General features: G+C 57.0%; 1 protein-coding gene across 2 annotated transcripts in view; it reads right to left on the reverse strand.

The window, feature by feature from the left end:
- The window catches only part of HSPB8 (heat shock protein family B (small) member 8), a 13690-nt gene extending 2008 nt beyond the window's left edge, over positions 1-11682 (reverse strand). The window contains exons 1-3 of one of the 2 annotated variants that reach the window (XM_006096560.3): positions 10827-11651; positions 5321-5384; positions 720-1720 (exon numbers count right to left, since the gene is read on the reverse strand). In XM_006096560.3, coding sequence (XP_006096622.1) covers positions 1561-1720; positions 5321-5384; positions 10827-11193 — 591 coding nt within the window. In that variant the 5' untranslated portion in view covers positions 11194-11651 and the 3' untranslated portion in view covers positions 720-1560. Of the gene's footprint in view, positions 1-719; positions 1721-5320; positions 5385-10826 lie in introns of those variants that run through there. The other variant, XM_023760399.1, reaches the window with a different exon arrangement.
- Positions 11683-12062: the final 380 nt, after the last annotated feature.

Genomic DNA, 12062 nt, shown 5'->3' on the forward strand with positions numbered 1-12062 from the left:
AGTCTGCTGACGTCATTGGGAGCCTGGAAGGGACGTCACCCTGGACTTCTCGGCCGTGCGTACCAATACGCACCCCTTCGCTTACTTCAGTTTGACATGGTTTCCTGAACCCCGAACGTGGTCTGTGCCGGCAGCCTCGGTCTGCGACAGTCCCTGAATGCCGACTCTCCCCCCATCTGCCGTGCCCCCTCCTCCTTCCCAGCAGTGTTCCCGGCCTCCGAGGACAAGTCAGTGTTGGCCTGAGCCCCTTGTGGCCACCCCTTTCCCTTCTGCCAGCGATAGCTTCAGGGTGAACACACGCCCCAGTTTGGGTCAATGAGATGAACCTAGTCTCCCGAGAGCCCCTGGAAGAGGATCTGGAACTGGCAAAAGGGAGTGCAGATGAGAAGGCCTTGTGCCCTGCCTTCCCTTCCCACACATGCCCCGGCGGGGAGATGCTCGGAGCTGCTGCCGCCACCCTGCAGCCATGAGGGGAGACTCGTCAGAGACATCAGAGGAAAAAGAGGGAAGTACTTGGGGGTTTTGGTGGCATAACAGCTGGAGAAATAACTGTGAAATCGCCTATCTAGACTTGTTGTAAAGTCAGATAATAGATGCTTATGTCCGTTAAACCACTATGTGTTGGGTGTTAGTATTTGCAGCCACGAGCATTCCCAATTGATATTAAAAATCTAAGTGATGTAGCATCTAGTTCCTCAATCAAAGGAAGCACACAAGGCTAAGAACACCAGTTCCTTTATTATTATTTACTGTTATGTTTCCCCTAAAGAACAGCACAATTCAGATAACAATGACACACACGTCCCACCCATATACACAGTACCCCTATCCTGCCTGCCGGCTGTCTGGCCTTTGCTTGGTTCCTGGCGGAGCTGCCTGGAGACAGCCCCCTCTGTAAAAATCCCGACGAGGACACAGACACAAGGAAGGGGGACGTTAGCTAGAGGGTAAACCGAGGGGCTTCCAGACTCCTGGGGGACTGCGAGCTCGGGAACGTGCGGCAGGTGCTGGGCGGAGGGCAGAAGGCACTGCTGTTTTCCTGTGACTGTTGGGTAATTCCCGTTTGGGGAGGAAGCCCTGCTGTCACCGCTATAGGCCAGGGCTGCAGAAACACAGTGCGGGGAGCTCATGGGCCCCATCAGCCAACCAGGGGGCAGGCACGGACATGGGGCCCAGAATAGGAATCTGGGTGATGCGAGGTCCCCAGAGAAAAGCAGCCCTGGCATCAGTTGCATGGTGAGGTACTGTGTGAAATGCTATGTCCCCTTCTGCATGCTGTGCAACTGTTGAATGTAGGACATTTTTATCAAGACAGAAAAAGTAAAGAAAGAAAAACTTCCAGCATGTTGGCCTAACGCCACCCAGCATGACTTGCCAATTGCGCCCTCTTGGTGCAAACACCTAGTACTACACTATCTAGGGACTGGTCAAATGACCCTGACCCCCAACATTTTAGTTGCACTAAATCTATGAGTTCAGCTGAAGTGATGACTAATGTACCCTGGAATCAGAGAAGCCCTGGGGGTGGGGGGGTGACAAGGATGGGCCAAGACTGGGGTCTCAAGAGCAGGTGACCTCCTGGCCGTCTTGAGGAAGCTGGTTGCTGAAGCCGCTCTCTCCCGATGGCGAGTACGGGGGCACCTGGGGAGCCTCGATGATCAGCAGGCCCTCCGGGGAGAGCGAGGCGAACACCGTGGCGGGGTCCACCTCCGCAGGAAGCCTAGGGGGAGCACAGGGTTTTAGTCATTTATTTTAATCCAGGCCACACGTTCTGAAAGAAGATAGTTTTGAGAAGAGCTTGGGCTTGGGGTGTACATGCCGGGTCTGAATCCTGGCTCTGCCCCTGTCTAGCTGTGGTCCTGGGAAGGCCACTCAGCTACTCGGAGCCTGTTCTCTCTTCTGCAAAATGGAGGTCATTGTATTAAACGTGGACCGGATTTGGGTGGATTCTTTGCAAAGAATGTGAACATGCTTTGCTAGTGGTAAATGCTGCTCAACAGTAACTTACAAGGGAGCTGTGGCCCCCGTGTCTGATTCAGGTTGAAGTCTCCACTTAGCACCACGATTCACCAGCTATTGGCGAAACGGCCGCCATCCCCTCCCCGCGCAGAGCACAGTAAGGTGTGTCTGGCAGCGGGTGGCGCACGGCCACCTGCCACGTGCACCGCCGGTGGGATTAATGGTGGATGGGCAGCTTGGCAGAGTGGGTCAGGCTGGCCGCTGGCTCGAATGCAGATGCCAGCGTCCTCTGTATGTTTAGGATGAGCCGTGATTGGGGCACATCCTAGGTGTTTGCTGTAGGTGGTAAGTGTTTTGCTTCCTGAACACGTGTGTAGGCATGACCTGGTCCGAGCTGTACATGGGCCCCGAATGGTGAATGGGAGTTGACATGCCCGTGGCACAGAGCCTTTAACAGAGACTTGGGGAATTAAATGACAGGCTCTGTGCGTGAGCGAGCGAGCACCAACGCCGGGCTCTCTGAACCCAAATCCGGTTCCGGTTCTGAAGCTGCTTTTATGATTTGGGGCTCGTTCGGAGTGAATGAGCGACCCACGAAGTTTCTTCAACAAACCATTGGAATGCGGAGAACCTGTGGCGACTCTGTGGGGTGCCTTTATGAATAAGAAGAATAAGAACGGAGGCCTCTGAGCGTCCGTGTGCCAGGTGCTTCACCCGAATCCTCTCACTTCGTTGTTAACCCTGATCCCACCGGGCGAGTTGTTTCTGTCCCTGACTCACAGGTGGGAGGTCAAGGTCAGAGAGGAGGTGACCTGCCCAAGGTCACACAGCTGGCGAGCGGCAGGTGGGGATGGAGTTGGGATCCTGGTCTCTGAATTCACAGTAGCTCTCTGGCACCCGATTTTTAAAAAAGGGACCATGGGTGGGGCGGGGAGGGGGAGAGGACAGAAGGTTTGATCACCAAGAGCTCTCCTGGCCCGGGCTGGCTCTGCCTGTTGTAAAAGCAAAGTCACGGGTCTTGATGAAAGAACCCGGAAGTGAGGTCAGCCCGTTCTGGGTCATGGGCAGGGCCCTTCCTGGAGGGGAAACCCGTAGCCCCATGCGCCGAGTCTACCCAGGAGACGCCGGCCAAATGGAAGCCGCGAGCATTAGCGGGGCCTGTGGGAAGGAGGGAAGAGAAAGAGGGAACGGGGCAGCTGCCAAGCCGAGCTGCAGACGTGTGGCCCTCCCCTGGCTGCTGGGATGGGTCAGCTCTGCTTAACCGCTCGCATGCCAACCCAGTGGGCACCGGACACAGTGGGAGAGGTGGCTGTGGTCCGGAGAATGGGCGTGGCAAGTTCTCTCTTTTTTTAATGTATTGATTTTAGAGAGAGGGGGAGGGAGAGGGAGAGAAACATGTTGGTCTACTTATTCATGCATCATTGGTGCTTCTTGTATGTGCCCTGACCAGAGATCAAACCCTTGGCATAGCGGGACGATGCTCTAACCCACTGAGCTACCCAGCCAGGGCCCTGAATTCAAATTCTGACTCTTCCTGATTGTGTGGCCTTGAGCCTGTGCTCTCACCCCCTGAGCCTATTTCCTTATAGGGAAAGGGGTAACGAAAGTGCCAGCCTCTGCAGGTGACCTGAGAACCGTGCCTGGTGCGCCGGAGTGCCTGCTGAGGGTTAGCTTCTGCGCAGCCGTGGGCCGCGCCGCGGGCACCCTGACGGCTGTGAATGTTTCAGCACAAAGCCAGGTATCACCGACCCGCAGAATGTCAGAGCCCCAGAGAGTCCTCACGATGGTCCGGGACAAAGCTCTCATTTCCCACCTGGGGAAGCTGAGGCCCAGCGGTGGGAAGAGACTCAGTCTAGGTCTCTGACCAGGTGCCCTGGTTTGGAGGTTTTAATAAGGCCAGTTCCCGGGAGGAGCCCCGAGTCCACCCCCTGTGTAAGTGCTTCACACACATCCTCTCCTGCCCCATCGGGGTGCCTCCGCGGGAAACGGGGGGACAGCAGCTCAAGTTAGCGGAGCCTGGACTCCCACCCCCCTGGGTGAGATGAGATTTAACCACAGGCAGCTGGGCATTGACCAATCAGAGTGGAGGATTCAGGCCATGGCGAGGGGGGAGGGTCCTGGGGACCCTTTAGTTTCTGGGATGTGGGGAGCTCTGGAGGGTCCCGGGCAGGTAAGGATGGCTGGCTGGTTGGGAGGGCACGTGGGGGGCTCAGGGCAGTGGCCAGTGCAGTGTTGTCACAGGAGCCCGCTCAGCTGCCGGGCCCCAGCTGACCAGCAGCCCTGCCTCTGGCCGCCTCAGGCTGTTCTACCTGGTCAATAACTGTTTCCCCTGAGGCCCCAGAGATGGCAAAATCCACGAAAATGGCCATGTTTATAAGATGATGAACCCGCTGCCTTCTTTCTGCCTCCGTCCCTGTCACGGCTCAGCTCTGTCTGTGGCCGTGGGGGCACCTCGTTTGAATCTCTTGACAGAAACATCAGCGCCCTCCCCCTCCTTTGCCCTCCGCGACGCTGGGTCTGGTGCTGGACCGCGGGGAGGGGGCCTGGCATGCAGGCCAGTGAGCAGAGACACAGTTGGCCATGGCCTTATGGGGAAGTGCCCGCGGCTTCCAGGAACCCGCATCGCAGGGGGGTCAGGCCAGGACACGTGGGGGACGGGACTGCAGGATCCAAAAGAAGCCTAGGAATTCGGCTAATGCTGTCTTTCCTGGGCGGGCGGAGTGAGGATCGATAGCAACAAGGGTGACAGGAACGCCGGCGCCCGCTGGCTGGGGCTGCTGTGTGCGGTGCCTGACCACCATCTCCTTTGATGTTCAGCTGGGGAGGCCGCAGGGCTAGAGTCACCCTCCATCCTTCTTACCGGGAGGAAAGGGCATTAGGATGAGGGACCAGCTCGGGGCTGTTCTAATTTCTAACTGTAAGGACCTTTCCCCCAAGTTCTCCGTCCTCCAGGGAGGGTGAGGTCTCTCCTGCCCTCTGCACGTTGAGCTGCAACCAACGGCTCACGGCAGCCAGGATGGCGAGACCCTGGGGCCAGCAGGACACCGGGTGGCGTGATGCCCTCAGAAACAGGCGTGTCCATGCAGCGTTAGGACCTACGGGCTCTTCTTCCCTCAGGTGTTTCAGGGGGTGGGGGAGCTCCGTGTGGCTTGGACTCATTGGCTCTGCAGGTGGCCTTCTGCTCACATGATTCCTTTGCTGTGACATTTTCCCCTTTAGGGTGAAGGTTCAGCTCCCTACCCCGGGGTGGGGGTGAGGTGCCTCACGGGAGAGATGCCCAAGAGGGTACAGACCCCAGAACTGGGGTCCCAGGCCCCTCCCGCCCTCCACGCCCACCGGAAACACACACGGGGTTACTTACTGGATTTTCTTGGTGAAGTTCTTGGACACAATGCCCCCCTCATGCTGCTTCTCTTCGTGATTGCCTGGAGGGGGAGGAATCCTCCGTCAGCATCTGAGTCCCTTGGGCTTCCACTGACGGGAGCCCAGGCTCAGGTTCAAACCCTGCCCTGGCCCCGCCTCATTGTGTGGCTCGGGGCTTGATCTAGACTCGAGGCTCCAGCAGTCTGAGCCTCGGGCCCCTCACCTGAGCCCACCTCCCAGGCTGCTGAGGAGATGAAGCAAGACAATGGACAGGACAGGAGGCCCTGACTGCAGGTGGCAGACAATTACATGTTGTCTTAGGAAATCAGAGCCTGGGCCCGTGTGGCACTGTATCTTCCAAGCCCTCATTGGACAGCACGGCGCCCTCAGCAGCCAGGGGAACCCTGGGGCCAACACCCCGGATGCCGCCGCTGGCTTCACAGCTCATGGACCCTCCCCCCTACCCCCACCCCAGGATGGGCTGCTCAGGGTTACCCGTGCAAAACTGAGGCCCCGCCCCGGGCTCTGAGCCAGCTCTCTCTGAATCTGAGCCAGGTGCTGGGTCTGATCCTCTCTGCCCGTCCCACCTTCCAATTAGCTCCCAGAGTCATATTCTGGGTCCTGGTCCTGAGAGAGCCGCCTGGCAGCAATGCTTCAATCTGCTACCAACCCCCGACTCCCAGAGGGGCCCTGCCTATGGAAGGGGGAGGCTCCATGGTGGGAACTGCCCTTCCCTCCTGCAGGGTGCAGGGGAGGGGGGTGTTTTCTTTTCTTTTCCTTCCTTAGGAAGGAAAGAGATGAAATGACAAGGAGGCCTGGGCCCAAACTGCCTATACCTTGCAGTTTATATAACAAATTCTGAGCCTCGTCGCCCTTCCCATTCTTACTTTTTTAATGGAGAGAGTGTCTCTCATTTCTCTGTAAACAAGGAGTTAGTGGCAGGAGAGCCATTCCCCCCCTCATTTGTGGGGCCACAGCCCAGGGCCAGGAGCCCTCCTGTACACAGGGACACCCTCTGAGGGGCTCGGGAATCTAGATGGAATAACCTAGTGAGATGTATTATTTTTCTGTGGCCCCAGATTTTGAAAAACCGGCCATTTATAGGTAACTACATTACTAATTGCTTTTTTATTCATTACTCCTTTCTTAATTACTTTTTCTAGATTATAAGATAATGCACGTGTAAGTTAGAAAGTGTAGAAAATAATGGAAAAAATCAAATAAAACCACCCATAACCCCATCGCCCTGAGAAAACCACTGGCATTTTGGTAGATGTTCCAGGCTTTTCTTTCTGTACTTAGAAATGCATAAATGTTATGTGGTATAGCTGTGCGTCATATAGCTTATCAAATGGGATCACACTCTAGTTATTTTCTGTGTTACGGCCGATGTTCTTGGACACGATTTGTAACGGCTGCCCGGCGTTCCCCGTGGGGATATATAAGGTCATGCAGCCAGTCCCCAGCTTTTGGGCACCGGCCCGTTCCTGACATGGAAAGAATGTCGCTGCACTGATATTCTTGGGCTTCTTTAGGGCGAGTTCCGGGTTCTAGAATTTCTAAGCTTGGTCTGTGCTGCTCCATCGCCCAGCTGAGCAGAAAGGGGCACATTTAGAGGAAATGGTGTTGAACGGGAGTGCTGCTGTTCTGTGAATGTGCTGATGCTCTGAGCGTTCGTTCTGACCTGCCAAGTCCCTGACCACCAGCTGCCCGGCGCTCGCACCGGCACATGGCCAAAGGTCCCCTCCCCAGAGCCTGGGCCTCTGGAGGCCTGTCTCCCTTGGGGACAGGCCAGTGCCTCTGACTCAGCTCTTCTGCACACTGCGTCCTGGGAATAATGAAGGAGGAGGCGGGGGATAAGAGTAAAATAGCAAACTCATACAGCTCTTGCGTGGTGTCAGCCACTGTTCTGAGCACCTCGCCTAGAACACCTCCTTTCATTTGCACGCCAGCCTTATTCTTGCAGTTTTGTGGCTCGGGAACAGAAGCTCAGAGAGGTTAAGTGATGTGCCCAAGGTCACACAGCTCGGAAGAGCAGGAGCAGGGGTTCAAAGGCAGGTGTGTGGTTTTTGGACTTGAGTCCCTGCTCTGACATCTACTTTTCTTGGGGCCTCAGTGTATTGTTCTCTAAAATGGGGGTGACAGCAACATCCTAATTATTGGGTTACTTTGAGGAGTGAATGACAGTGAGTCACAGAATCGCTTTGTAAGTTGTAGAATTACTGTGTGAAGGTAAACGCTTGTGGTTTATTTCGATGTTTGGGGCAGGATTGCCCCTCAGAAGCTAACCCTCCCTGTCCAGGCTCTGAGAACAAGGTTTTGGGGTCAGGGAGGAGAGGGTCTCTGATTTCCATAAGGGGGGGCCTGGGGTAGTGTTCATCTGGTTGAAAGAAGGTGTTGGAAAGAGTGGAGTCTTAAAGCTTAATTTGCATAGCATTTGAATATCTAGTAGGGTCAGTTGAAGGATGATGAGTAGTGTTTCATTCTTATTTTGCTTTCCTGTTTATTTTCTACATGGGAATAATTTCATTTTTGTAAACAAAAAAGTAATTATTGTGGTTAAAGAAGGAAAAAGAGAACTCATCTGAAGTCAGGGAAGCTGAGAGGCCTCTGGGAGCCTCGGAGAAATGTGGGCATCAGCCCTCGGGGAAAGCCACTGGCCCAGCTAGAGAGCCGGCTGTTACCAGGGAGGGGGGCCCTGGGCTTAAGGAGAAGGGCCGGGCATATGGTCTTGGGGACTTTCCAGTCCCTCCCCTGGCCAGAGCCTGGCCCAGTGGCCCAGGAAGGGAATGGTTCTTGGCTGGTGGCGGCCGGGCGGGGGTGAGAGTGTGTGAGGCATGATGGGAATCTTCTAGTCCAGCATCATCCAAACACTTCCCTGGAACTGGACACTCACAGGTGTCAGATAAGACAAGGCCGTCTCTCCGAGATTCATAAACCACATTAGCAGACTCAGCGCTCTGCGAAGCCCACAGCGAGACGACGGTTACCATGTTGTTCCAACCAGCACCTTCTAGAATTCTGGACCCCCTCCTCCACCCAGTGCTCAGACGCCTAGTGGCAGCTGAAAGAACACTGTTGGGCAATTACTGACCCAGTCCCCCTGCACAGGCCCATGGTCACCCTGAGGGTCGGAGGTGGCAGGGAGGATTTGCCCGGGGCCACACAATCAGAACTGGAAACTGGCTAGGTCGGCCTGACTTTGAATTTCAGACACTGCCATGGAGAAGTGGGTGATCTCAGGTGAATGCCTCTCTCTGGGCCTCAGTGTCCTCATCTGTAAAATGGGTATAACAAACCTGCCCATGTTTACTTAGAAGTCCACGTGAGGAAGCAGCAAGCCAACCTGTGTAGGTATTTAGCACAGAGTGCGTGGGGAATAGGTTTGTCACTATGCGATGCGGGAGGGGAGACTGGTTTCATGTCTGACCTCCCTTGAAAGTTGCGTTTTAGATGGAGCCTCTGCTATTGGTCGGATCTTTCAAACTGCTTTGGGGAGAGACTCAGTGTGTCCTCTCGGGGGATCGGGGTTCTGTCGAGCTAAGGTGGCTAAGTGCACGCCTGTGAGAATTTTACAGCCTAAAAAGGCTTTGTCTGCCTTTGTCTTGTTTGTGTTCCCCAACGACCCCATTTTACAGATGTGGAACCTGAGGCTCCGAGACGCATTCAAAGCCTCTGGATCAGTGAGTGACTTAGCTGGGATGTCGGCTTGGAGCTGCCCGATCCCGTTTGTTAAGAAGCGCCTAGAAAAGAGGACGGAGAGGCTGGGCAGAGGTCTCCTGGAAGGGCCACAGGACCCTCCAACCTGGGGTGGAAAACTCAGGAACCTTAATTAAAACAAAGACAGAGAGTGGCCATAATAATGCCCATCTCCAGGGCACCAGGCAGGCGCCCTCACTAGCTCCATTTTACAGACACTCTGCAGGTCTTACATATGGTCTGCATATATTTGGTCTCCCCTGCAGCCTTATGGGACAGATATTATGATCCCTATTCTGCAGATGAGGAAGCGGAGACTCAGAGCGGTAAAAAGACTTCCTTGCCCACATCCATAGAGCGTGACCAGCACAGCCAGGCTTGGAACCCAGGTCTCAGAGGCCATCTGCCATTTATGATTTCTCAGGGCCTCCCTGGGTGGCTGGCATTTTATCAACATCCACTTCAGTAACAGTTTCAGGCGCTATATGTCCACACGTTTCACGCATCAGCTCATTAAATACAATCATCCTTCTGCCCTTGTAGCCCTTTGAACCCCAATTTCCAGATTAGGAAACAAAGCCGAGAGCAGCTAAGTCTGTACAACCTGCTGGTCAGGGGGGGAGCCTGTTTCAGAACTCGAGCCCAGCGTCCCGTCCCGGCCAAGGCCGCCCAGAGCCCTGGCCGACCCCCTCCGTCAGCACGTGGCCCCAGCCTGACGCCTGGCCCGCCGCGCCTGCCAGACCGCCGATGTTTATCATTCTGACCTGCCAGGCTTTGAAACTCCCCCCCGGACGCCTTCCTGCCAGGGCTCGTCCCGCCCGCCCATGTTTGCGATGCTTTTATTGATTTTTCTGGCAGCAGAGCCTGCTGGGAACCTGCTCCTTTTAGTGGAGCTTTAATTGCTGGGAAGCGACAGAAAGCTGCTCCCCTCTCCTGGGGTGCGGGCAGGCCCAGACTCCTCCTGCTGCTGACTCACAGCGTGACCTTGGACGCATCCCGCCTGGGTCCCAGCTCAGCCGAGGGGGCCTGGAGGCCTCTGCTCTCAGGGCTGGGGCGGGGGGGGGGGGGGGCGCGTGTTGGGGAGAAGGAACAGAAGAGGTTTAGCCCAGCCCTTCGTCCCTAGTAGGTGCCTAGATGGCCGATTCGCTTCTGGCCTCCCATTCCCAGGCAGCCTGGATCGGAACCCCTGGTGGCCTGGGGCGGGGGGTTCCCTGAGCCCCCCTGGGCCTCCCCTTCCTCCTCTGTAAGAAGGGGAGCCCACGGGACCCCTGCCCTCTGGCCGCATTAACTGAGCAGCTGTAGGTGAAGTGCTCAGGTGGGTCTGGCAGCTAGGAAGCTGGTCAAGGTTACCCATTCGTCTCCTTAAAATAGCCATTCAGCCTCAGTTCTTATCTGGGACCAGAGAGTGTTGCCCTTGAAGCCAGGCTGGTTGCTAACCCTCCACATGAAACACGCCTTCAAGGCTGTGATGTGATCTGGGGCCCTTCGATTCCTTCTGTGTCTGTGTCACTTCTTCCTCTGCAATTCTCCGCCACCATATCCGGCCGGTTCCCACCCCCCTGCCGGCTCTGATGGATAGGCCGGCGCCCCCAAGGCCCCGGCCCGCTGGTCAGGGCTGCGCTTTCCTTGGTGGCCAGGGAGGGGGAGTTCTCCCTAAGGGTAACTTTTGGGGCCCACATTCCCTGAGCCCTGAGGTCGCCTGCCTCAGCCCTCACAGCTGCCCCTCCAGAGAAGTCCTCTGGGCTGTTCCAACCTGCAGCCCCCACCCCACCCTCTTCTCTCTCCCCCTCCTGATCCCCACTCACCAGACACCTCCACGTATCTGTCCTTGGTCTTTACCATCAGCTCCTCTGGCTTGAAGCTGTGCACGTTGACACACACTTTCCAGGGCTCTCCAGGGAAGGGCGGGGGGCTCCTGCCATCCGCGGGTACCCCAAACCTGCCTGTGGCAGTCGGCACCCGCGGCACCGTGCCCGGCCTCAGGGATCCTGGCCAGGCCGAGGAGAGTCGAGGCAGCGCCCAGTCGGGCCAGGGGGCAGTCAAGTCGTCGGGGAAGGGGTCCATGCCAAAGCCATCGTCCAGCAGGCGCGAGGAGAGGGGCGAGTCTCGGAAGGGGTCCCGGCGCAGGCGGCTTGGGTAGTGGCAGGAGAAGGGCATCTGACCATCAGCCATGGCGGATGCTGAGCTGGAGCACAAATGGAGGCTCAGAGAGAGGGAGCCACCTGCCCAAGGTCACACAGCAAGGTGATGTGGTGGGCTAGCCTTCCAGCTAATTCTTCAGCTTCAAAAGCTGCTGGACCATCCGCTGCGGAGGGTGGAGGCAGGCACCAGGCTGGGGTCCCAACCCCCGAAGTCTCTCCGGCCGCCACAGGCCACCCGGGCTGGTCCTGCAGAATCCCAGAGAGCCCTGTCCACACCGCCTCACCCGCGATCCGCCAGCCGCTGTCCTCCCAGGCTGTCCAGGCTCGAAGCCAGAGCCGCCAAGGTCTAAAGTGGAGCCAGGAGCTTAATAAACCCTGGGACGCAGGCCTAGAAACTTCTCCTGGCTTCTGGGCTGGGAGCCTTTTATTTATAGCGGCTGCGGCTGGAGGCGGGCACTGCCCAGGTCCCTCCCGTCACGCGAGTATTCCGAGGTGATGAACTAGCCCTGCAGATCCTCAGGCCCAGCTGGCTCCGAGGGGGCTGGGAGGGCCCCTGCAGCCGCCTCTGGGACAGGCTCTCCGCCCGGCCCCGCCCGCCGCCCTCCCCGCCCTCCCCCGGAGCCGCCCTCAGAGCCAGCACTTAGGCGCGGCTATTAATAACCCTCTGCTGGCTGAAGGCTCAGGTCACCCTCTGCAAATACTCCCCCCCAGCCCCCCCACCCCCGCCTGCTGATCCTGCCGCCCCCGGGGACTGCAGAAGGGGACCAGGGACCTGGGAGCCATGGATTTGAAGGCCGATGGCCCCGGGTTGCAGCCGCCTCCAAGCGCTCAGCGCTTGCCCCCAGCGCTGGCCAGGGCTCTCACTTACTCCCAAGCGCCTGAACTGCCCCTTTCCCACCT

This window comes from Myotis lucifugus, unplaced genomic scaffold (assembly GCF_000147115.1).
Source record: "Myotis lucifugus unplaced genomic scaffold, Myoluc2.0 scaffold_181, whole genome shotgun sequence".
Taxonomy (NCBI): domain Eukaryota; kingdom Metazoa; phylum Chordata; class Mammalia; order Chiroptera; family Vespertilionidae; genus Myotis; species Myotis lucifugus.